Source organism: Gossypium arboreum, chromosome 7 (assembly GCF_025698485.1).
Source record: "Gossypium arboreum isolate Shixiya-1 chromosome 7, ASM2569848v2, whole genome shotgun sequence".
NCBI lineage: Eukaryota > Viridiplantae > Streptophyta > Magnoliopsida > Malvales > Malvaceae > Gossypium > Gossypium arboreum.
The window spans coordinates 3,101,079-3,123,961 of record NC_069076.1 but is presented as its reverse complement, the minus strand read 5'-3'; the positions used below and the strand labels follow the sequence as shown (position 1 = coordinate 3,123,961).

Here is a 22,883-nt window from a genome sequence, read left to right as displayed (position 1 = left end):
GAACCAAAAAAAAAGCTAATCATTACCTCATCATGTGAATGGGGGTGGTTTAGCCTTTAGCACTTGTTTGGGTGTGGCATGACTAAAAAAAATGAAGCAGGCGAGGTTGTTAATTTGAAGGAATTTGGCGCTTTGTTGTTGATGGAAAGGGGTTGTAATATCATTTGACCCCTTCCTATCAAAGACAGCTTCCTTCCATCTTTCATTTTATTTCTTTTACTCATTCTTGTATTCTTAGTGTGGGTTTGAATGAATAGGGTTGAGCGAAACGATGTGTTTATTTTACTTTGTTTTATGCTATAGTATTTAATTTTATCATCATCGTTATTTTTATACTAATTACATGTATCACCTATCTAATCTCACCCTTAATTATAAAAAATCATTTATATCATCAATTAACTTATTTATCTTGATAAAAATTTTTGTATTATTGAAGTCATTAGTTATTATCTAATCTTAAATTCAAACTTTACACCTTCGTACCTCCAACCATTTTAAAGAAGATAAAATAAAACCCAATCTCCATTAATTAAATTTAGAGTTATAGTAATGTCAAAAGTAATATAATATATATAGACATAATAACTTATTTGGCCTCCAATTTTATAAAAAAGAAAAAATTAGTCTTTCATCTAATTTTTCATCTCTTTTAATTCTTAAATATGTATTGTTTATCAAATTACCCCAAATAGATAGAAAAATTAACGTGTATTAATTTTGCTAATGTGGCATCCGACGTTAGTAATCAATTAATTTTTAAATATAAAAAATTTAAAATAAAATATTAAAAGTATTAAAAATATTTTTTAAAATAAATCAACTTATTTGATATTATAATATTATTTAATTTACTAATAATATATAGAAATATAAACCTAATTAATTTGTGGAGCTCTAGATTAGATATTGTATTAACGTTTGAGTCTTGATGTGTCATTATTGATGTGGCTTTCACCCCGTCGGCCCCAACATGTGTCATTATCATTAACCAAACCATGAATCATTATTACTTTTTAAGTTATTTAAACCCTAAATGAATTTTACCCTTTTAAACCCTCATGAACTAAGATTTTCATCATATTTTATGTCTTAATATTGTATACATTATGAAGTTAGTAGTTGTTAATAAATTTAATTAAAGTCGATTAAGTCTTAATTTGATTGGAACGGGTATTATTGTCAATGCAGGAGGATGTAGGTTCGAGTGCGCTGAAGCGCGTTATTCCCCTATTTATGGGTTAGGGTGAGACTTTGGGTAGTTCAAAAAAATTAATTAAAATTATTAGTTTTTTATTATTATTTTGATATCTAAATTTTTTATACAATTTGTACTTGAACTTGGCATTTTTCTCCTAATTTGGTACTTAAGCTTTTTTTAGGTTTGAATTTGGTACCTAAATTTATTAAATGTTATACAAATTACGTAAAAACACTAACACTGTTAAAATTTTTTTGTTATGCTACGAAAATATTATCAGTGTTAGAGGAAATTCACGTAAAATTTTTTGTTATGCTACAAAAATATTATCGGTGTTAGAGGAAATTCACGTAAAAAAAATAGGTATTGAGTTATGCTTAATGAATTAATGTTAAATAAGAAAAAAAAGAGTTTTAAAATTAAAATTAAAAGAAATTCATTATTTTAATTAATAACATAATTAAATAAATAAAAGTAACAGATAATTGAACATATAAAATACAAAAAAATATCATTCCATCTGTCACATGTCGATCATTCATTGGTTATTTTTGTTACCTCATAAAAAAATAACATTATCAGTATACTGGAGTAATTTGTAAGACGTTTAACAAATTCAAGAACGAAATCGAACAAAAAAAAGATTAGGTACCAATTTAAGGAAAAGAGTCAAGTTCAGCTACCAAAATGAGCCCCCAAAAAATTAAGTATCAACTTAAGAAAAATGTCAAATTTAGATACCAAATTAAAAAAAAAGTGTCAAGTTTAGGTACCAAATGTTATATTAAGCCATATATATATATATATATATATATATATTTACAATTTATGGAAATTAATTCTTTCAAGATTCATGATTAAACAACATGGTTTTCAAGGATCAAACCTACATTATTCCCTAAAGAATACAATATATCATACCATTACACCCAACATTTAATTAATGATTATTCTTATAAATAAACGTTAATTCATTTTAAAAAGTATTTTTAATGTTAGCTTCTAAATTTAGTAATTTCTAGATAGTTAGTAATTATTTTTGTAAATTTAATTGGTACCTAAATTTGAAAACCTTAATCAAGTTGGTATATTTTATTGATACCTAATTAACTTCGTGATTTGACATTGACAACTAATGACATAATGTCATGTGGTAGGCTAGCAGTCTCAAATTAGGACAATATTTGAAAATAAAAATAAGTTTAAGAGTGCAAAAAACCTTTAAACTTAAAAAAAAAAAGTAATTAAGTCCCTATTTTTTTTGTACTTATTTGGGTATTTGAACTTTCAAAATATATTAAAAAGGCCTTTAAACCTTTTCCAAGAAAGCAATTAAGCCCTACCTTTTTTTGCACTCAATTTGGTACTTAAACTTTCAAAAGCATAAAAAGACCCTCAAACTTTTTAAAAATAATAATTAATCCCTTGTTTTATTAAAAATAGAAAAAAAATATAAAAATAAAATCAATAAGAGCTATAAATTTTATTAAATTTTATTAAAAATTTAAATATTGAAAATTAGAAAAAATATAAAAATTATAAAAATAAAATTGTAAAATTTTATAAAATTGTAAAAATTAAAAATATGTAGAAATATAAAAAAATTATAAAATTTTATAAAGTTGTAAGAAAACTATACAAAATGTAAAGAAATATAAATTTCATAATTTTTTTATAAAATTATCATACCAAAAGAAGCATTTTATAATTTTTTATAACTTTTATTAATTTTAATTTTTATCATTTTCCGCTACATGTCAAACTGTGTTGCAACAGATGATGACTTTAATTGAAAAAAACTAGGGTTGTTATTTTTTATGATTTTTATAAAATTTTACAAAATTTTATTTTTTTACGATGTTTATAAAAATTTCTAATTTTTATATTTTATTAAAATTTATTAAGTTTTATAAAATTTATTATTTATTATTTTTCTAATTTTTAATAAGAGCAGGGCTTAATTGCCTTTTGAAAAATTTTAAGGGTCTTTTTATACATTTTGAAAGTTCAAGTACCCAATTGAGTGAAAAAAATTAGGGGCTTAAGTGTTTTTTTTTTTTGAAGAAGTTTGAGGGCTTTTTTGATACATTTTGAAAGTTCAAGTATTCAATTAAGTGCAAAAAAAATGAGGGCTTAATTGCCTTTTTTTTTAAGTTTGAGGACTTTTACACTTTAACCCTAAAAAAATAACATCTTCAAATCTTCAAATATATAAATTATTAAAATAATTAAATAAAAAATTATAAAATAATAAAAATTCAAGAGAATTTTCTAAAATAGAACAAAAAAATCTAAAATACCTAAAATTTATTAATTGTTAGTACAAAAATTAACAACACCAATCAAGTACTTAACAAATCTCAAATTAGGCTGCAGGTGGAGTGTTGAAGGATCATTATGGCCAGTGAATTCTTGAATTTAATAGAAGGTTGGGGCGGTATTTTGTATTCAATGTTGAAACATTCTTCGAAACAGGAAATGGGAGGAAGTGTTAAGTCGAACGGATAACATGGAGGTTATATAGTCCATTAAAGAAACGTTTACAAAGCCTTCTTATTCAACACTTATCAAGCGAATTCAGCAGATAGTTCAATATGAATTTGTTCATATCCTTAGAGAAGAAAACATGGAAGCTGATCGTATTGCAAAATTAGCTTTGACTAGAATAAAGATTTACAGCTATTTGCAGAGAATCCGTTAAATATTAATAGTTTAGTGTGATTCTTTTTATTGGCTTTGACTAGAAAAATCTTGTATATATTCAATTCTATATTAACTTTTAGGCACTCTAGATAATTAAAATTTAACTAAAATGATTGCTTAAAGGTTCGGACACTTTTTTAATATTATAAATAAATATTAATAAATTTATTTAAATATAATTAATTAATAATTAATAATAAATAAGTGTTAAAATCCTAAAACTTATAAATTTAATATTTTATACCTTAAATCCTTAAACTCAATATCTAAATCTGAGAGTTATTGATATTTATTTAGTTAATATTAATTATGTTTAAATAAATTTATTTAGAAATCCTTCTTTATCTTTTGTTTAATTCAATTGAGAGCTTATGCATAAAATATTATTCCTTAATTTTTTATCAATAAATATGTATTAATTAATATAGTAATTTAATATATAACACATGAGCCATGATTTTTTTTTATTGATAGTTTTAAAATGGTTAGTTCTTCCTTCTACATCTATGCAAATATTCCACCTTCCTCTAGTTAGCAATTCCATTGTGATATATATTCATATGTATACCATATTTAACTTAAATTATGCTTTCATAGCTTGAATATATATTTTATATATGATATATATATATATATATATACTCTGTTGAAAATTTAAAGAAAGTTAATAATGGTGAAAATCACTACCAAAATGACGTCTGCTTTGGCACTTAGCTTGTTGTCTTCATTTACGTGTCCTGGCTATGCCGGCCGCGCTGTAGCATTAAACAATGTCCCAAAATGCTCTAGTCTTTGCTCATTTCTTTGATCATCCATCCCCTTTAAAAATGGCATCCACCTTTCCTTAACACCCTCCCACACCCCCTCTTCTAATTTCTCTCTCTTTTTGGTCCCCCTTTTTGCTTCATCTTTCAATGATGAAAGGAGGATTCGAAGTGGTTCATGCGACTCTAGATATGATCCAGCCTCATCGTGAACCTATATGGGATTTCGCCTCTTTTGGGTTCCCAACTACTAGTGTTGCTGCTGCTGCTGTCAGCTCCATCCCCAGGCAAAGTCTTGAAAATCGTTGCATAAACTTGGAGAGAAATGAGCTTTCCGATTGGGTCGAACAAGTTACGAAGAAGCTCATTGATGACTTGCCAGCTCAAAATACAGACACTGATGATCACCATAGCAGTACCTTGCAGGCACCTGCTGATATACCAATGGTATGCGAGGATAGCTTCCCTCCATCGCTTCTGGCTGATTTCAGGCCAAGGAAAACTGTAACGAGTAGTGATTTTGACGAGCTTCAATGGAGCAACGTTAATGGAGGGAATGATAGAGGGTTAAGTAGGTTAGACGAGCAAGGTTTAAGCTTGATAACGCTGCTTTTAGAGTGTGCTGTAGCTATCTCCATTGACAACCTTGGGGAAGCTCATCGAATGTTGCTTGAACTAACCCAAATGGCTTCTCCTTATGCTCTTTCTTGTGCTGAAAGGGTCGTTGCTTATTTCGCCAAGGCCATGTCTAGTAGGGTTATTAATTCATGGTTAGGGATATGTTCTCCTTTGATTAACTACAAAACCGTTCATTGTGCTTTTCAAGCATTCAACAATGTCTCTCCCTTTATCAAATTCGCTCATTTCACCTCTAACCAAGCCATCCTCGAAGCATTTCATCGACGTGATAGGGTTCATATCATAGACCTTGATATCATGCAAGGCTTGCAATGGCCGGCTTTGTTCCATATCTTAGCCACGCGTATGGAAGGACCTCCACATGTCACGATGACTGGCATGGGCAGTTCGATGGAGCTTCTGACGGAGACAGGCAAGCAACTCTCGAATTTCGCTAAACGACTCGGAATGTCGTTCGAATTCCATCCGATCGCGAAGAAATTCGGGGAAATCGACATCACGATGGTTCGACTCCGAAGAGGGGAGACATTAGCTATTCACTGGCTACAACATTCACTATACGACGCTACGGGACCCGATTGGAAGACAATGAGACTGATGGAGCAATTAGGTCCAAGGATAATCACATTGGTGGAACAAGACTTGTCCCATGGTGGATCGTTCTTGGACCGTTTTGTGGGGTCTCTCCATTATTATTCCACCTTGTTTGATTCACTAGGAGCATACCTAGCAGCTGATGACCCCAACAGGCATCGCATCGAACATTGCCTATTATTTAGGGAAATAAACAATATATTGGCAATAGGAGGGCCAGCGAGAAGTGGGGAAGATAAGATGAAGCAATGGAGGAGTGAGCTAGCAGCAAGAAATAGCTTCGTGCAGGTGCCGATGAGCAGCAACTCGATGGCACAAGCACAGCTGATATTGAACATGTTCCCACCGGCTCATGGGTATAGGCTTGTACAAGGAGATGGAACACTTAGGCTTGGATGGAAAGATAGTAGCTTGTTTACTGCTTCGGCTTGGACATCCCATGTCTCTCGATAGCTACCTGGCTACTTTCTGTTGTAATTTTCAATTCCTTTGTATTCCATTTTCATATATATTCAATCTTAATTTGCAATCCAGACACTTCATCTTAACTTAATTTCAATTAGGAATCACTAAAAGTAAATATAAAACCAAGAAAAGGATGGGGGTTTAAGGATGAATATTTTTCATCTGCTCGTTTCCTGCAATTAGGCCGGCAGGATTCTGGTATTAAAACTATTTCTTACTGAAAGACCAGCTTGTTGGGACTCTTTGGGTGGTTCTTGTCTCTAGATATGTAGTTATTCTATTAAATAGATTAATAGAATTAATATTTATTGTTAATATTTTAAAGTTTTTATGGTTCGATAAATGAAATTTTTTATATAAAATAATATTTTTAATATATTTTATATAATAAATATTAACTTTGATAGAATTTAAATTTATTTCATTTTTAAAATAATATAAAATTAAATTGATCCATTTATTATTAAATGGATTAATTTAATCCAGCTCGCATAAGGTAGAGATGTCTCATGTACTTTAATATATATATGAAAACAATTGATGAATGCACCAATCACACCAGCTCGTGATTGAATTCTAGACATCTTAGATGCCCAAATCCATGAATTTTTTTTTTTATAACTATAGGGTCATCCATTTTTACGGTTTGAGCATAGTCTTATTCAGATCGGAAGTGGTATGGGTAAAGTCCTCCCAATAATAACGATTCTAGAATTCGAACTTGATCAAAATGCTTAGGAAAAAAAAATCTACTACCACTTTTAACATATATTCGTATATATGATAAAATATGTATATGTTAGCTGTGACGATATATTTAAATTGGTTAAATTATGTTGGTAGTCCTTGTACTTTGACAAAATTTGAGAGTTATTTTTTGTACTTTAAAAGTTAAAAATTTAATCCTCTTATTTTTTTTAATTTAAAAATTCTAGTCCAACCATTATCGTCATTGGTAGTTTTGTCAAAATTTGTGAACATGTTTATTTTCTATCAATTATATGCCACGTCATATGAGGACACCCTAATCAAAATTTTGATAGAAAATATTTACTATATTAATAATTGGACTGAGATTTTCAAATAATAAATATTGGTATTGAAATTTTAACTTTTAAAGTACATGGTTTAAATCTCAAATTTTTTAAAGTACAAGGACTAACAACATATTTTAACCATTTAAATTATAAATTATATATAAAAATAAATAATATGTATATTAAGTGAGATAAGTTAATTAGTTCAGTTATAAATTTTAATAACTAACAATCAACCGAATTAAGTAAGACCACAACCGAATAAACGAATAAAAATGACTTATGCCAAATGATTATTTTTATCTCTCTTGTGAGTGTAAGGTTGATGGTTGCTGGAACCAGACCAAACAGGTCGATTAGATCGAAGATCGGACAACACATCAATCTAGACAAAGGGTTGAACTAGCTTTTGAGCTAACTACGTACGACCATTCGGAATATGTTGAATTGGGTTAAAAAAAATTGGTTGAATCTATTTTTTTAATATTTTTATTTTTAAATTTTTTTATAAATTTTATTATAATTTATCAATGTTCTTAGAATTAGACCGGTTCAACTTGTTCGATTAAAAAATTATTAAAAATTTTAAAAAATAAAAATATTAAATTCAATTGTCGGTTTAAGAAGTTTTTAACCGAATCAACTAGTTCAAAGTCATTCTCCAAATTGATATCTCGATAGATTCTTGATCCAACTATTAATCTAATCCAATTTAAACATATTGTAATTTATTTAACTAAAACAAAAACCATCTGTTGAAGCAACCAAACTGAAATCAATGAATATCTTTTTTGTAATGAAATATTTATATTTGAAACCTTAGTAGGTGTAACCAAGCACATAAAGCAAAGGTGGATCAATGCAGCAGTGTGGGCTTTTTCCCCAGTCCATATATATAGAGAGAGAGAGTTGAATCCTCCATTGTTGTCCTTTGATGCTGTCTTTCTAATGCTCTGTTCATGTTTCGGCTTTGTGATTAACAGTGGGCCGCGTTCTTTGGTGGATTGATTTTATTGCATTTTGAGAAATAATAAAATTTTGAGTCTTTTTAAATATACTGTACGTTTATTTGTAATTAATATAAAAATAATTATAATAACAAAATTAAATATTATAATGACATTATAATATAAGATAAAAAATTAAACATATCGTGTTTAAAATAAACGAAACTCTTGGTATTGTTTCTGTTGTTTCCCTCTTTCTTAATTCAGCTTAGGATTCTATCAAAATGGGGGTCCAGTGGGTGCAGTAAATTATATGGATGTGACAGTGAAATGTGACTGATTGAAAGGCTCTATGCCATCATCCATAATACATATATATTAGCTGAAGATGATGATCACAACAACATTCATAACATCTATTTCCTTCACATTTTCATCTTATTTATAAATAAAAATATGAAAGATGTTATTTTGGATTGCTTAATTAGTGATTAAAAATAAGAGAAATGTATGGTGTTGCAAATAAGTGAAAAATAATTAAAATATTTTTTATATTTATTTTAAAAATTTTCCTTTCCTAATTTAATCAATATTTTGATTGAATTGATTGAGGACTGTTGAGCACCTGCAAAAACAGACATTGTAGAATCTAATAATCTGCTCACATGGAGATGTTTCTATTTTTGGGGCAAGATTAGAATTAAAAAGAAAATTAAAGAAAAAACAATAAATCTATCAACCTTTTTTCTACATTCAAGGCATTCATTGAGAGAGATACAGGAACTTACAAGGGAAAATCTCCAACAAACACAAAAGTGGAGGGTCCAAACACAGAAACTATAAAAAATCATATTCTAATAAGAAAAATTTACGTTTGAACCGATAGCCTGAATGTTTTGACCACTATTTGAGTTTTAAAATTTTTTTAAAAAAAATCAAACATTAAGAGACTCAATAATTCAGAAGAAACAAGCTCCAAATCTAAATGTGTTTGGAAATATCTGAGTTTTCGACGATGGACTATTATTATAAATTTTGATGGCTCTTTTTTAATATAATATCTAGAATTATTTATAGTCTCTCTCTAACTTATAAACAATAGGATAATGCATTCCAACATACTTGAACTCACGACTTCCTATACTAACAACAATATCTATACCATTAAATTAAAACTCATTCGACAAGTTAATTGTATATATTTATTCACGTTTTCTATAGTTTTTTTCCCTCTATTTTATGTTTTTACCTTTTTTTAATCACAAGCCTTACATGTCTAATCAATCATATATTAATAAATATGCATAAAGAAAATAGGATAATGTTGGGAATCAAACCCAAATTCATATTTTATTTTACAGTTTCAAAGTTCCAACTTACACTAAAAAATAGGCCAAAATCTCCAAAGGCCAAAGTTTATAATAAAATATTATTTATTGTATAACATAAATTAAAAGAAAATTCAACATATATTTTTCAGTTATTATCAATAAATTATAGCACCGTACTAAGGAATGAGGAACATGATGATCCCATGTGGACTGAGTCAAATTTCAGAACCCTCCCACTAATTTCATTATATATATATATATATATATTTTTTTTTTAATTTTAAAATGGGAAAACCCAAGATTGAAATTATTCATTATTATTAGAAAATTCTTAAATAAAAATTGACAAAAGAAATTGAGACAAAAGATAGGATGCAGGAAGCATCCTATAACTACATCACTGCAGTCTCTAGCAGCCCATGCATATCAATGCATATAGCGGTCCAAGCCTCTGGTATTGGCATTTCAAACACCTGCAGTAACGCCAACATTGAGCCACCCTTCACTGATTTCATAACAATGTCAGCCACCATATCCTGTTCCCGCTTGATATGAGCTTCCTGAACCTCCCGTGGACGACGCAGCAAAGCTCGAATATTCCGCACTAGAGAAATAACATTGCTCCCGTGCTCAGCTGCATTAATCAACTGAACTGCTTCTAGACTATCCGATTCAAGCAAGACGCGCCCTATAGCCCTTGCGTCAAGTTAATTGCAGCCCATAAAAAATTGCTTGCAATTCTGCCTTCAAGACCGACGCTTGGCCAATGTGTCGGCCATATCCTACCAGCCAAGTGCCTTGACTGTCCCTTATCACCCCTTCCGCAGCAGCATGGGGCAATAACGTATCCACCGATCCTTCAAAGTTCACCTTCACCCATCCAGCCGAGGGCACGCTCCAACCGAGGCCACTTTGCTGTTCACCAGGCTTTATTTATCTTCGAATAACTAAAGCTTTTCTCCCAGCTATTATAGATTTTATATAAAATATAAAAACAAAAATATTCTCAAAATAATATTTATTACTTTTGCATAGATAAAATGTGATTGATTAAGATAATAAATATAAAGAGAAGAAAGCAATTGAAGCAAGTTACACCCAATTGTCCAAATAGAAAGGTAAGCTCATGAACTGTGTGAACAAATCCTTCAAAAGAAGCTTTCATAGAGACCCTTTGAGTCAATAGGTGAGCAAACTCGACCTATTAACCGCCACCCTAAACTTTTATCATCATGTCTTATCTGAAGTGACATAGGGTACATCATAGTGCCATCCTGTCTAGACCTATACTATTAGATCACTTGATTTTGACCCATCAATAATAACTTGACACGCGACACTTTAAGATAAGGGACTAAGGATATGCAAGGCCTAGAGCAAGTAGACAGAAGAGACGGATCTATCATCATTCCTATTCTTTGACATGAACTCTCTCTCTCATCTACTCCTTCTCACTCTATCTTTGGCCACCATATCCAATGACTCTACGCCCTATACTAAACGGGGTGAGTCGTACATCTTCACTACAATTTTTGCTTTGTCCAAATCTACCATCAATAATCGATGTGGTAAGGATAGATTCATTTTCAATGTGACATTTCTCTAAGGACAAACTTGAAAATCACAATTACTGCAGATCAAATTAACTAAGCCCAAACTCAAAATATCCATGAAACCCAACCAACCTAGAACTTTTCAACCTACTATTACAACCCTTGTAATCAATACGCTCCACCATACTTATACTAGCAGAGATAATACGAAACTTAATTATCTTAGCCACCAATATCGGAATCAAACGTACATGACTCAAAACCAAAATGCTATCTCCCAACAGTTCTTAGTGTTACAAGAAAACAAAGGCAAAATGAATGGATGTCTTCTTCAATAGTAGAGGTGCCCCAGCAGTCAAAAGAAGGAAGCCAGGTCGAGGCAAGCAATGGCGTTAAGGTAATCAAACTCAAAAATAGTAATGGACCATCTTCAATCTTTAGCCTTCAAGCATGCCGCTTGGATGGCAAGAGCTTCAGTAGCTTGGACAAACGTCGAGACAACGAAATCAGTCAAACCATCCACGGAGCCACCATTATGATCTTGAATAACTGCACTAATACCAAATCAAAAGAGGCATCACAATTACACTTAACAGATACAACTAGTGTCACTTACTAGATGGACACATGGGCCATGAATCAAGGGGGTTTTTTTTAGTGACAAGCCCTCCTCCAAATAAGGTTTTTCATCTTAGAACCACCTTAAGTTGTCCACAAGTGCTTCCAACCCTTTTGATCCTGGTCATTGCCTATAGGAGATGCTGAGCCACGATTACCCTGAGCAAGCATTGTAAGATCCATCTTTCAAGAAGTGTCACACAAGATGATCTTGTGTTCCACGCAGCTAAAGAATGTGCGGAGAACATCACTCTTTGAAACACTTCGAATTGATAAGATCATTGACCATCTCAAGGAGGGGGAGGAGAATACATTGGGAAGAATGAAAACTCAGGGACCTATTAATCCTACCAAATCAGAACATCTTGATCACACCCAACGTTCCAATGAAGTTCTTCCTTGAATAGATCGACACCCTTCCTAATACTCCTCTGGGCCCAAGATAGGGAGCTTAACATCGTTGGCTATAGACATAGACACAACGCATAAAATTGATTTTTATTTGAAGAAATAAAACTGAGAAGAAAGGGTCAGACTGAGACAAAAACGCAAAATTCATGCTCTAATTTCAATATTATAAAAACAACTATTAAAAAAGTCTCCTTCTCTTACTTTGTGTTTTTTCTTTTCCTTTTCATTTCATATTCTCTCTCTCTTTCTCTCTCATTTTTTTTTCCATTTTCATCGTTAAACACCTGAAAATCATTTCTTTACTGTTTTCTGATTTTTATTTTATCTGATTTATTATTTCCAGCCATTTCTGATTTTTCAACCGTTATTTTATATAATTTGATTACAGTTGGACGTTTGGATTTGCCAGTTGAATCATTGGCTTCCTCTCAAGTCAATGTAGCTGCGTTTTTCTCCTTAATTATGTTTTCCGTTTCAAAATTTTGGGGATTTTGTTATCAATTTCAAACTGTGTTGTTGATGAAGTTGGATATGAATCTCTAATTTTCCCTTTGACTTTTTTAGCTTTTTTCTTCAAAAGATTTCATTTTTCTTCTTCTTTTGGTCAAAATCTCAGCCGCCCCCCCCCTTTTTTTGTTGATCTGTTGGAGGCTTGGAGTTGTCAATTTAGTAAATCCCTTGAGCTTTGAAGATAGTGTTTTGTTTTTGTTTGGCTTGAGAATGGATAATGTGATTGGTGGTAAGTTCAAGCTTGGAAGAAAGATTGGCAGTGGCTCTTTTGGAGAGCTTTATTTAGGTATGGTATCTCCAAAGCCCTGTGATGGCTTTCTTCCCTTTTCTTATTAATAAAAAATATATATTGTTTCTTTAATTCTTCGTCAGTTTTGTGGTTTCTTTTTTTCTAATTTTTTGGGGGTTTCTGTTGAAGGGGTAAATGTGCAAACTAAAGAGGAAGTTGCTGTCAAACTGGTATGCTGATCTTTTCTTGAGATAGTACTTTTGCTGGTCTGCTTCTAGCTTTGGTATTTATAATGATGATTTTGGATCCTTGAATACCTATAAATAAAGCAAGCTTTATTATTATTTTTTGGCTTATCCTTGCTTTGGACTTTAAATGCATTAAATTTTGGACACTGACCAAAAAAAAAGATTAGAAATATGATCTTTAGTTGAGGGATTGCCTTTTTTTCTTAAAATGGAAAAGTGGTTTTTACTAATCAACAAGTTATTAATTTAATTTGTAAACCATGAGGTTTGGTGATTGATCGTTTATTCCTAACCATGTGGTCGGGGATTTGATCCCGTTTATAGGAATGGTGCACATTTCATGTCTAGCCGTTTACCTTTTCTGAGAGTACTCACAGTGTGGGGAAATCAAAAAAGAAAAAAGTTATAAATTTGTCTAAAGAAAGTTTATTGTTTCAAGAGAATGTTTTCATATATCCACCCTTGTTTTAGCTTTATATGGTTCTTCATTTAAGCATATAAAGGGGAAGACAATTTGTTATTGGTGATTTCCATTCTAAGAAGGGGAAAAAAGTGTTTGCTAATTCTACACAAATTTATACTAATTGCCAAGTGTTCCCAATCTGCAGTTTATGTTTTTGGCCTCTTTGAAATGAAGTATTATGGTGATCTTTACATGTTAGAATGTGTCATTTTAGGTGTGATTGTGAAGAGAATGAAAATTTCCTATTCCTAATCATTATAACAGTGACGGGCACAAAACATTAATTTTATTTTCTAATTTGACCCTTTGTTTCTCTATTCCTTTTTTGCAGGAATCTGCAAAGACCAAGCATCCACAGCTTCATTACGAGTCAAAATTGTATATGCTTCTTCAAGGAGGAAGTAAGTCTATGTTTGTGCTTCACTCTCCTAACTTGACTATGGTCTTCTCTGGTAGCCTTGTCCATTGCACTTCCATTAATGCCATTATGTGAAAGGGAAAAAAAGAGAGAAAAACATGCAAGCTCTGTGGAAGCCATAATTTCTTTGATTTATATCTTTGTAAACCAGTCTTCATTCAATTTACGATTGCTCTTGGTAGTGGTTGGTTTAGAAAGTGAATAGCTGGCCTTCTTTCCTTCAGATGATTATCGCACTAACAACTTAGTCTTTAAACAATTGTTGAACAAATTACTAACTTTCTTTTCCTGGCCAAGCTAGGAGGTTGATGTCTTATCTTGAAATAATGTTGCTAGTTTTTTTGGAAAATTTTTAGAAAGCAATTATTTTTATCTTTAAATAACTTGTTGAGGGTTCTCCTTGATACAGCGGGTATTCCACACCTCAAGTGGTTCGGAATTGAGGCAGATTACAATGTCATGGTAATTGACCTTCTTGGACCTAGCTTGGAAGATTTGTTCAACTACTGCAACCGGAAACTTTCATTAAAGACAGTGTTGATGCTTGCTGATCAGTTAGTAAGTATAACATTTTTTTCATGATGAAGAATTAGTTCAGTTTTTTCATAATATTCTCCCTTTTCAACTTTTTTTTTCTTTTTTTTTCAGATTAATAGAGTAGAATATATGCATTCAAGAGGTTTTCTTCACCGTGACATAAAGCCTGACAACTTCTTGATGGGCCTAGGACGCAAGGCAAATCAGGTATTTAAAGTTATCTTGTATTATATTTTTTTGGCAAACATAACATGCACATACGGTACTCATTACACTGCTTGCACAGCCACTTTCAAATTTGAATTGCTGGTCACAATAAAAATATTATTTCATTTCTACGTATAGGAGTTTGTTACACTTGAAAAGTATGAAATATTCTGATATCGGTTTTTCATTATTGTTATTACAGGTATATATCATTGACTATGGTCTTGCGAAGAAGTATAGGGATCTTCAAACTCATAAGCACATCCCATACAGGTGATTATCTTTTTGTTGACTTGTTAATACAGAAACTTGAAGATCTCAAGATTGTATAGTTCTCATCATAATGCATGACTATCAAGTCAAGATACTAGATAAGAAAGTTACTTCATGGTCTAGCTACGTTTTTCAGCTTAGTTTTTGATTTACTTATGGACGCAACTTATAATGCCTTAGTATATTGTACAATTTGAGGAATATCATATTGCCTACTTTCTTTGTATCAAGTTCCTACTTGGTAAAGATATACCAAATATTTGGTGCAACCAAATACATTTGTTTGTGAAACGACTGATCGGATTCTTTTGCTGCAGAGAAAACAAAAACCTCACAGGCACTGCTCGTTATGCAAGTGTTAACACTCACCTTGGAATTGGTAAGTTCTGTTATTTTGCGACTCAACTAGTAGCAGTAAATCATATATTATAGATGAAAGTTTACTTGTTACTTTGTTTTAATACATTCTTCTATTTTATCGGCAGAGCAAAGCCGCAGAGATGATTTGGAATCCCTTGGTTATGTGCTTATGTATTTCCTGAGAGGAAGGTTGTGTATATGATCACCCCATGCTCATTTCATTCATGGTTTTATATTGTTTCTTGTTGCTGAACCTTTGTTCTTAGTTTTCCTTCGCATTGATTTTGAATTTGATTTAGTTTGCACCATTTCTTTGCTTCAGCCTTCCCTGGCAGGGGCTAAAAGCTGGCACAAAAAAGCAAAAATATGATAAGATTAACGAAAAAAAAGTGTCAACTTCGATAGAGGTATGTTTACTTGCCCCATCCTTCGACAGATTGGTTCCCCTTGAGAAATTTAATCTTTATGATATCACTCTTGCTTCGTAATTCATTGGTACTGGTTTATACATGTTTAATAGGTGCTCTGTAAGTCATATCCATCTGAGTTTGTCTCGTATTTTCACTACTGTCGTTCTTTGCGGTTTGAAGATAAACCCGATTATTCCTATTTGAAGAGGCTTTTCCGAGACTTGTTTATAAGAGAAGGCTAGTTATCATCATTCTGGTTATGTATTCTGTTACTCTTTCGCACACATACACACATACTCAAACCAGAGGATGTTGTTGAACTTATTTCTCCATAGAATGTCAAGTTCTTTGTTTTCTGTTCATTCGGTTAAGAAAATCGTATTGCTGCAGGTTATCAGTTTGACTACATCTTTGATTGGACCGTATTAAAGTACCCACAGCTCGGTGGCAGCTCCCGAGTGCGGGTAAGTACTTATAAACTTCTAGCATTCAGTTACAGTCATCTCAGGAGCATTGCTTAGTTTTTGCATCTGCTTTTTCAGCATTCCAGTGGAAGAGCAGGTTTAGCTGCAGAAGCAGCCATTGAAAAACCCGAAAGAATCTCAGGTCTGCTTTGTTTCAAAAGAACTAGATTTCTCGTTAAGTCGTATGATCATACTTTTTTACTGGGGAACTTAGACATTTGTTGCTCAACTATTTGGTTTAGAAGATGGCCATTCTTTAACTATCATGATTTATACTAACCTCTATGCATTCTTGATGAAATCATTCAGTGGGAAGAGAGATTCGGGATAGATTCTCTGGTGCGGTTGAAGCATTTTCTAAGAGAAATGGTTCAAGTCCTAGTCCTCGTCGTGATCATTCTAGACACAAGACTGCTGAGGGTGTAACCTTGTCAAAGCATACGGTGAGCTTTAACTTCCAGTCAAAGAAACTATCTTACCATTTTCCTTGACTGCAGTTTCCGACATTCTAATCTCCAGTCCGGTATTTTCAGCACCCAGATTCAGATAAAAGATACAGTTCTTCTCGATATGGTAGCACTTCAAGGAAAGCTGTAGTAACAAGCAGGCCTGGTTCATCCAGTGAACCCAATGACATTCCGCAAAACCGACAGGTTTCAAGTAGCAGTCGCATGTCTACCACACAAAGACTCCTTGCCTTCGAGTCGAAAACATCCAACCGTTCGGCCACTGTTAAAGGTAGCCGTGACAATCACCCTCTTCGAAGTTTTGAGCTCCTCTCGTTAAGGAAATGATGGAGAAGATTATCAGTTGCAAGCTGATCTTTTTAATAACTTACAATCTCAATTGTAGACGTTTTATTCTCACCAACATCTTTCAAAAAATTTATTTGTGAAAATTTTTGAATTGAATTATTAGATTAATTCTCTTTTTTGGTTTATTTTGGTGTTCCTTTTAATTTGTCTAAAATCGAAATCAACTTTTGTAATTGATGGTTAAATTTTACTAACAAGTAACGTTTAAGGTTTATGCATTCTGTATTTCTCAAACATTTGTATCATGATAGTCATAGTCAGTACCATATCAGTAGAAGAAAATTCGGTATCGACAGGTATACCATACACAATTATATCAAAGTTACATGGAGGTATTTGCTACCTTGTGGAAACATGAATCATCACTGTCATATCTACAAAACAAAATTACCAACTTGCAGATATGATAATTCTAGGGAATAACTTCAATGATTTAATGAAGTAAAACCTGGAGTTTAACTTTTATATTTTTGGTTCATGGATTTCTAAGGGCTGCCAACCGCTTCTCGAGCTCATCAACACCAGAGCTGCATTACGGAATAAAAAATTATCAAACAAAAGATATAACGCATTCTCTTTCAGGAAACAAATTCAAACAGTGGTTTATGAGACCCAACTTTTAGAATATTTGGGTGATCTTCCTATACACACACATTGCACAATGACGTGTAAGCTTATTATTGCAAGTAAGGTGGAAATCGTTGGGCATGAAATTCAAATCTAAGGTGGGGATCTTCATCAAACACGTGGGTCTCTGACAACTGCAAAAAACATTCCAATTGAGAAGGACAAGGGAGAAGACAGAAAAATACCTGCTGACGGCTTCAGTGTTCTTTCCTGCAATCCTACCTGTTGGAGTTGATGACAACTGCAGAAACTTATACACATCAGACTGTTGCACAAAATATGATAATTGGTTCACAATAAATCCCAAAATAAAGAAAGGGGAAAACTGTGAAATACCAACCTGTGAGGCAACATCAACACCAATTTCATCTAGAACCTGAACAGAAGAAAATTAACAAAGGTCAGTAACAGTTCTTTGCTTTGGGAGCTACAACAGCCAAACAATGGACTTAAAACTATTGTCCTGCCCAAGAAAGCTTGTCTAAGCTCCATAGAAGCACCCAAAATCTATCACTTCGCCAGTTTTTTAATCTACCCCATCGGCTCCAAACCTAAATTTTATGATATAACCCTCCATCCCACAAATCCCCTTTTTCTTTTCTCAGAAAAAATGGAAGGGAAAAAATCACACCTGATTGGTAAGGTCCTCAGTCTCATCTTCTGCCTCATCATCGTCAAGAGCATCATCTATGGCATCTGACATCATTTCAGTCTGCAAGCATGGATGCTAGACTGTTGAATTCCATGAATATGAACTAAAAACACAAGCATGAACTCAACTCCACATTTCCAATATTCTAAAAATCAAGCATCATCTTACAGTCATATCCATCTGCGAAGACTGCCTCTGAAATTCCCGAATAATCTTAGCTTGTTTTTCAGGGGCCATTTGCTGCAATGAAGTCTCTGTCATCAGTTGTTTAAGAATCAAGAACTATTTTGAACGGGGAGAATGATTGTAAGAACTGAAGTCCATGATAACATAAATGTATATAGTGATGTATGGATGGAAGTTTACACGTGAGACAGATATCCACCAACAGTTAAGAGGAACATTTTGGTAAACTGGTTATTAAAGGCAAAGATGAATATGATCCATAAAATCGAATGTGTCAAAAGAAAATTAACATATATATATATATATATATATCATATTAACTGACCTTATTCATAGCTGACATTGCCTTGGTGGCACCTTTCATGCCAATGGCAACTGAAGATTGAGCATGCATTGCCTATTAAAAAGACAAGCATTACTAGAGGTACTGTGCAACAAACTGACCATAACACCATGCAATAGCGGAGGAAAGAGGAGGGAGGGATATACACCTGTGTATGAGTTGAAATGCCTCTCATTTGAGCTCGACTACTTTGTAAATTAGCTATCTGCTGCCTAAGCCTGACCAGCTGTCGGGCTAAAGTTTTGGTCGCAGCCTGCACAATGCATATGCGGAGAAAGGGGACAATTTAAACAGCTTTAAGCATTCAAATGAACTTGACACTCAACTCTCTAGGAGAGACATAAATGCAATCGAAGTACAAAGCTAAAAATACCTCATTCCCGGTTTTAGCGGTTCTTTTAATTTCAGCAACAAGTTTCTTTTCCTGAAATTAAGATAAATCAGGTCAGAATCAGCTTGAAAACCCTCACAAGATCATCATGAGTTGGCAACAGGATGTACCTCTAATTGCAGGGTTCCTATTTCCTTCTCTATACCTGAGTCAAGACCACAAAGTATATCGAATTTCAGACCAAAGCAATGATCCAACTCCAAAGTATAAGTAAAACTAATGCAACGATCCATTCCAAAATATATATACAGAATCATTGTCATCAAATTTATAACTTCGTAAATTTAATAAATACATAAATAAATTTAATTGATTTTATCATAAAAAGGTAGAAGGCCAAGTTCGGAGAAAATGATCAAACGTCACCTCTAGTAGCACGCGTCATTTCTCTCTTACTCTCACGAAGAGCCTCTGCAAATCCAAAAAAATAAAAATAAAGTGTATATATATAATAACAAAATAAGAAGCCATGATCGTTAAGCTTTAACAAGTCAAGGCGAACCGTAACCAAAGATTAAAAAAAATGGCTAGAATCATGTAAATTGTAAAATTTTATTGTTCCAAGATATGAACATTGAATTGAAGATAATTTAAAAAAGATTCCAGAAGAAGAAAAACAAGTGACGTTTGATCGAAATTCAAGAGATTAATATGGTTAAGGTGCGAAAAGTAAACTGAATTAAGTTACCTTTGGGATTAGGTTTTTTGCTGAAGATGTTCATTTTGCTGTTCTGTGTTTCGTGATTCAAATGGCCTTATCGGAAGCAGGTTTTGGATATATATACTAACGGCAATGGGTTTCAATGTTTGGAACTAACACCAATTGTTGGAGAAGTCGCCCGGAAATTTGCGGGATTTTTCCAGTTTCTTTGTTTATTTAAATTCTTTATTATTATCGTAAGTTTAATTAATTGACCTTTTACAAACTAGGGCTTAATTCCTAGTAAATAACTGAAATGTCCCTCATGAATTTCGAGTTTTCAAATGAGGTCCCTTTTATGTTTCGATTTCACCCCACTAACAAAATAAAATGATTAATAATAATCAAGCACGTACCAATATGAAAACAATTTTAATTGAGACACCTATACTAATATTGTTGTTATACCATCTCGGCAAATGGCTCAATATGTCACTTCTTAAATTCCACGCAACTGAGCGATTGACTACCATTGTTAAAAGTACCTAAAGCCCCACCCCACACCCATTAATTGCTAAGTCATTTTATAATGTCACATCACTGATCTGTTGGGTCACATCGCCATGTCTATAAAGAAACAAGATGTAACCTTGCTGTCGTGAAATGTTAACACGTGGTATCCTTTCTATCCCATGTATATAAGCCCTCTCATTCAAATAGTAGAGATCTCTTCCAATCTCACTATTAAAAACATAAATCAATTCCCTCAACCTTTCCTTTCTCCTTTCCAACATTTACAACTTTCCTCACCGTCGTAGAACAACGACTTTCCATTCTTCAAGGGTGAAATGCTCCTCACCTCAGTCGAATCTCCTCTTTGTTGATAAGCCATGTCAACAATTGTTTATGTAACATTCCGAAATAGGGCCTAAACGGAACAGTGGTTGCGAAACCACAAATTCAGGGTAAAAAAAATATATTTTATTATTATTTTGAGGTTCATGGTATGATTACATGATTGTGTGAAAAATTCGTGATAAAATTCTATGCATAAAGTGCTTAAATTGAGGTTAGGGACTAAATTGAATAATTTGCAAAACTTGCATTCTAGAAGTTTTTAGTATGAAATTATTTTGGAATATTAATTAGGAGATCTTAAATGGTAATTTGACCAATTTTAAGTTCATGGACAAAATTAGGACATGGAAGGAATTTTTGAAAGTTTAGTAAGGAGGGGCATTTTGGTCATTTGGTTATTAACATTAATAAAAAGGTAAAAAAGATGATAAAATTGTATCATCTTCTTCAAGTTACCAGCAGAACCTTACCTCTCTCCATAGCTGGGGTTTCTTCAACTTTCAAGCTTCATAGTAAGTGATTCCAAGCCCCGTTTTTAATGATCTTTACGTTTTGAAGTCCCGTAGCTCGATAAAGCTTATGCTAGCAATAATTTAAGTTAGGAATCAAATTTGGAAAAATACCCATAGGTGAAATTTGTGTATTTTGATGTTTTATGATGGAATATGAGGTTTTAAATTATGTTAGACAACTTGTGCTACTTGGTTTTAAGTGAAAACAGTAAAAGGCTTAATCGGTAAAAATACCTAATAGTCATAAGTACATGTTAGTGTGTGAATTTGATGTTGCCATAGAAGGAAAAATGATCAGCATGTCATAAAACATAAGAAAATGGGATGAAGTTTAATTTACGAGCCTTGGGGCAAAAGTGCAAATATGTGAAAGTTTAGGGGCAAAATGTAATTTTTCCAAAGTTTGAGTAAAGGGTTGTTTTGATAAATGTTGATATTAAATAAGCTAAATTTGCTATTATAGATCAAGAAGAGCGAAATTGAGAGTAGATCGGGAAAAGAAAAGTAAAGGACTAAATTGTAAAGTTTAGTCACATTTTGTATCGAGGTAAGTTTACAGTAAATAAATGCAATATTCTTTTATTTTACATTATTATTGTCAATTTCAGCATTTATATATTTATGTTATGAAAATATTTAAAGTCGAATTTAAGGTGAAGTGACAGAGGAAAAGTGTTAGAAAGCCGGTTGAACCCTAGGAATGTTAGGATATTAGGGTTGACAGATGTAACGAAATGAGCCATGTAAGTCCATATTAGAAATATGGCTTTGGAGACAGGATTGAGCCATGTAAGTCCATATTATATATGGCATTGGAGACAGAATAATTCATGTAAGTCCATGTCAAAGACATGGCATTGGCGAGATATTGATAGACAGAAGCGACCCTAGTATCCTTAGTATTCGAGTGGTTCAACGGGTCAGGATACGAGTTAAATTACAGTGAATTAACAGCAAAGGAAAAGTAGATTATACTTATGAAAAAGGAAAGGTCAAGTAAGAAAGAAGGTAAGGGAATAAAGAAGAAGATAGAAATTGAGAAGTAAAGAAATTTATGATGTTAGATGATATTATGCATAATTATCCATTATGTTGAATGTTGTGATTTATTTGCTTGTAAGCTTACTAAGCCTAGTGCTTAATCTCTTTATTTTCTTCTTCTTATAGTACTTATCTAGCCACTCGGGGATCGAAGGAAACGTCGGAGGCCGATCACACTATCAAAGAAATAACTCGGTATAATTAGGCGTTTTGTTTTGTGTATGGCATGTATAGAAACTTAGCCACTTTTGGTATAATATGAACAATGAATGATGTGTAAATACTTGCTAGTGATTAGCTAATAAAATGGCCGATGATATGCATGTTTATTAATATGTATGATTGAATGGTGATTATCACATGAAAATTATGAAAATGTGAAAGTAACCTAAAACAGATTCAAGTAACAGCAATGACGTAACTTTGAAAAATCACT

The 22,883-nt window shown here is 32.5% G+C and overlaps 3 protein-coding genes across 5 annotated transcripts; 2 read left to right on the top strand and 1 right to left on the bottom strand.

Annotated features, from left to right (window-relative positions):
* Positions 1-4,643: 4,643 nt before the first annotated feature.
* LOC108476731 (protein SCARECROW-like) lies at positions 4,644-6,434 on the top strand. The gene has a single exon (XM_017779025.2). The coding sequence runs from the start codon at positions 4,819-4,821 to the stop codon at positions 6,352-6,354; it is 1,536 nt and encodes a 511-aa protein (XP_017634514.2). The 5' UTR covers positions 4,644-4,818; the 3' UTR covers positions 6,355-6,434.
* Positions 6,435-11,893: 5,459 nt separating this feature from the next.
* Positions 11,894-17,431, top strand: LOC108470101 (casein kinase 1-like protein 9). 2 transcript variants are annotated; one of them, XM_017771672.2, is made up of 14 exons: positions 11,894-13,059; positions 13,192-13,232; positions 14,045-14,114; positions 14,541-14,689; positions 14,780-14,875; positions 15,078-15,148; positions 15,466-15,527; positions 15,634-15,697; positions 15,831-15,915; positions 16,029-16,155; positions 16,309-16,382; positions 16,461-16,524; positions 16,692-16,825; positions 16,916-17,431. In XM_017771672.2, exons 1-14 carry the CDS (start codon positions 12,984-12,986, stop codon positions 17,174-17,176), a joined length of 1,374 nt encoding a protein of 457 aa, XP_017627161.1. In that variant the 5' UTR covers positions 11,894-12,983; the 3' UTR covers positions 17,177-17,431. The 2 variants fall into 2 exon arrangements, with proteins under 2 accessions (XP_017627161.1, XP_052886809.1); XM_053030849.1 differs by having other exon boundaries at positions 11,895-13,002.
* Positions 17,067-20,281, bottom strand: LOC108470922 (vacuolar protein sorting-associated protein 2 homolog 3-like). Of its 2 annotated transcripts, none has more exons than XM_017772831.2 (11): positions 20,085-20,281; positions 19,763-19,807; positions 19,507-19,541; positions 19,379-19,429; positions 19,154-19,258; positions 18,988-19,059; positions 18,645-18,716; positions 18,456-18,536; positions 18,165-18,200; positions 18,010-18,065; positions 17,067-17,724 (listed from the first exon to the last, which is right to left on the bottom strand). In XM_017772831.2, exons 1-11 carry the CDS (start codon positions 20,116-20,118, stop codon positions 17,673-17,675), a joined length of 639 nt encoding a protein of 212 aa, XP_017628320.1. In that variant the 5' UTR covers positions 20,119-20,281; the 3' UTR covers positions 17,067-17,672. The 2 variants fall into 2 exon arrangements, with proteins under 2 accessions (XP_017628320.1, XP_052886810.1); XM_053030850.1 differs by lacking the exon at positions 17,067-17,724 and adding an exon at positions 17,749-17,958 and having other exon boundaries at positions 18,047-18,065.
* Positions 20,282-22,883: the final 2,602 nt, after the last annotated feature.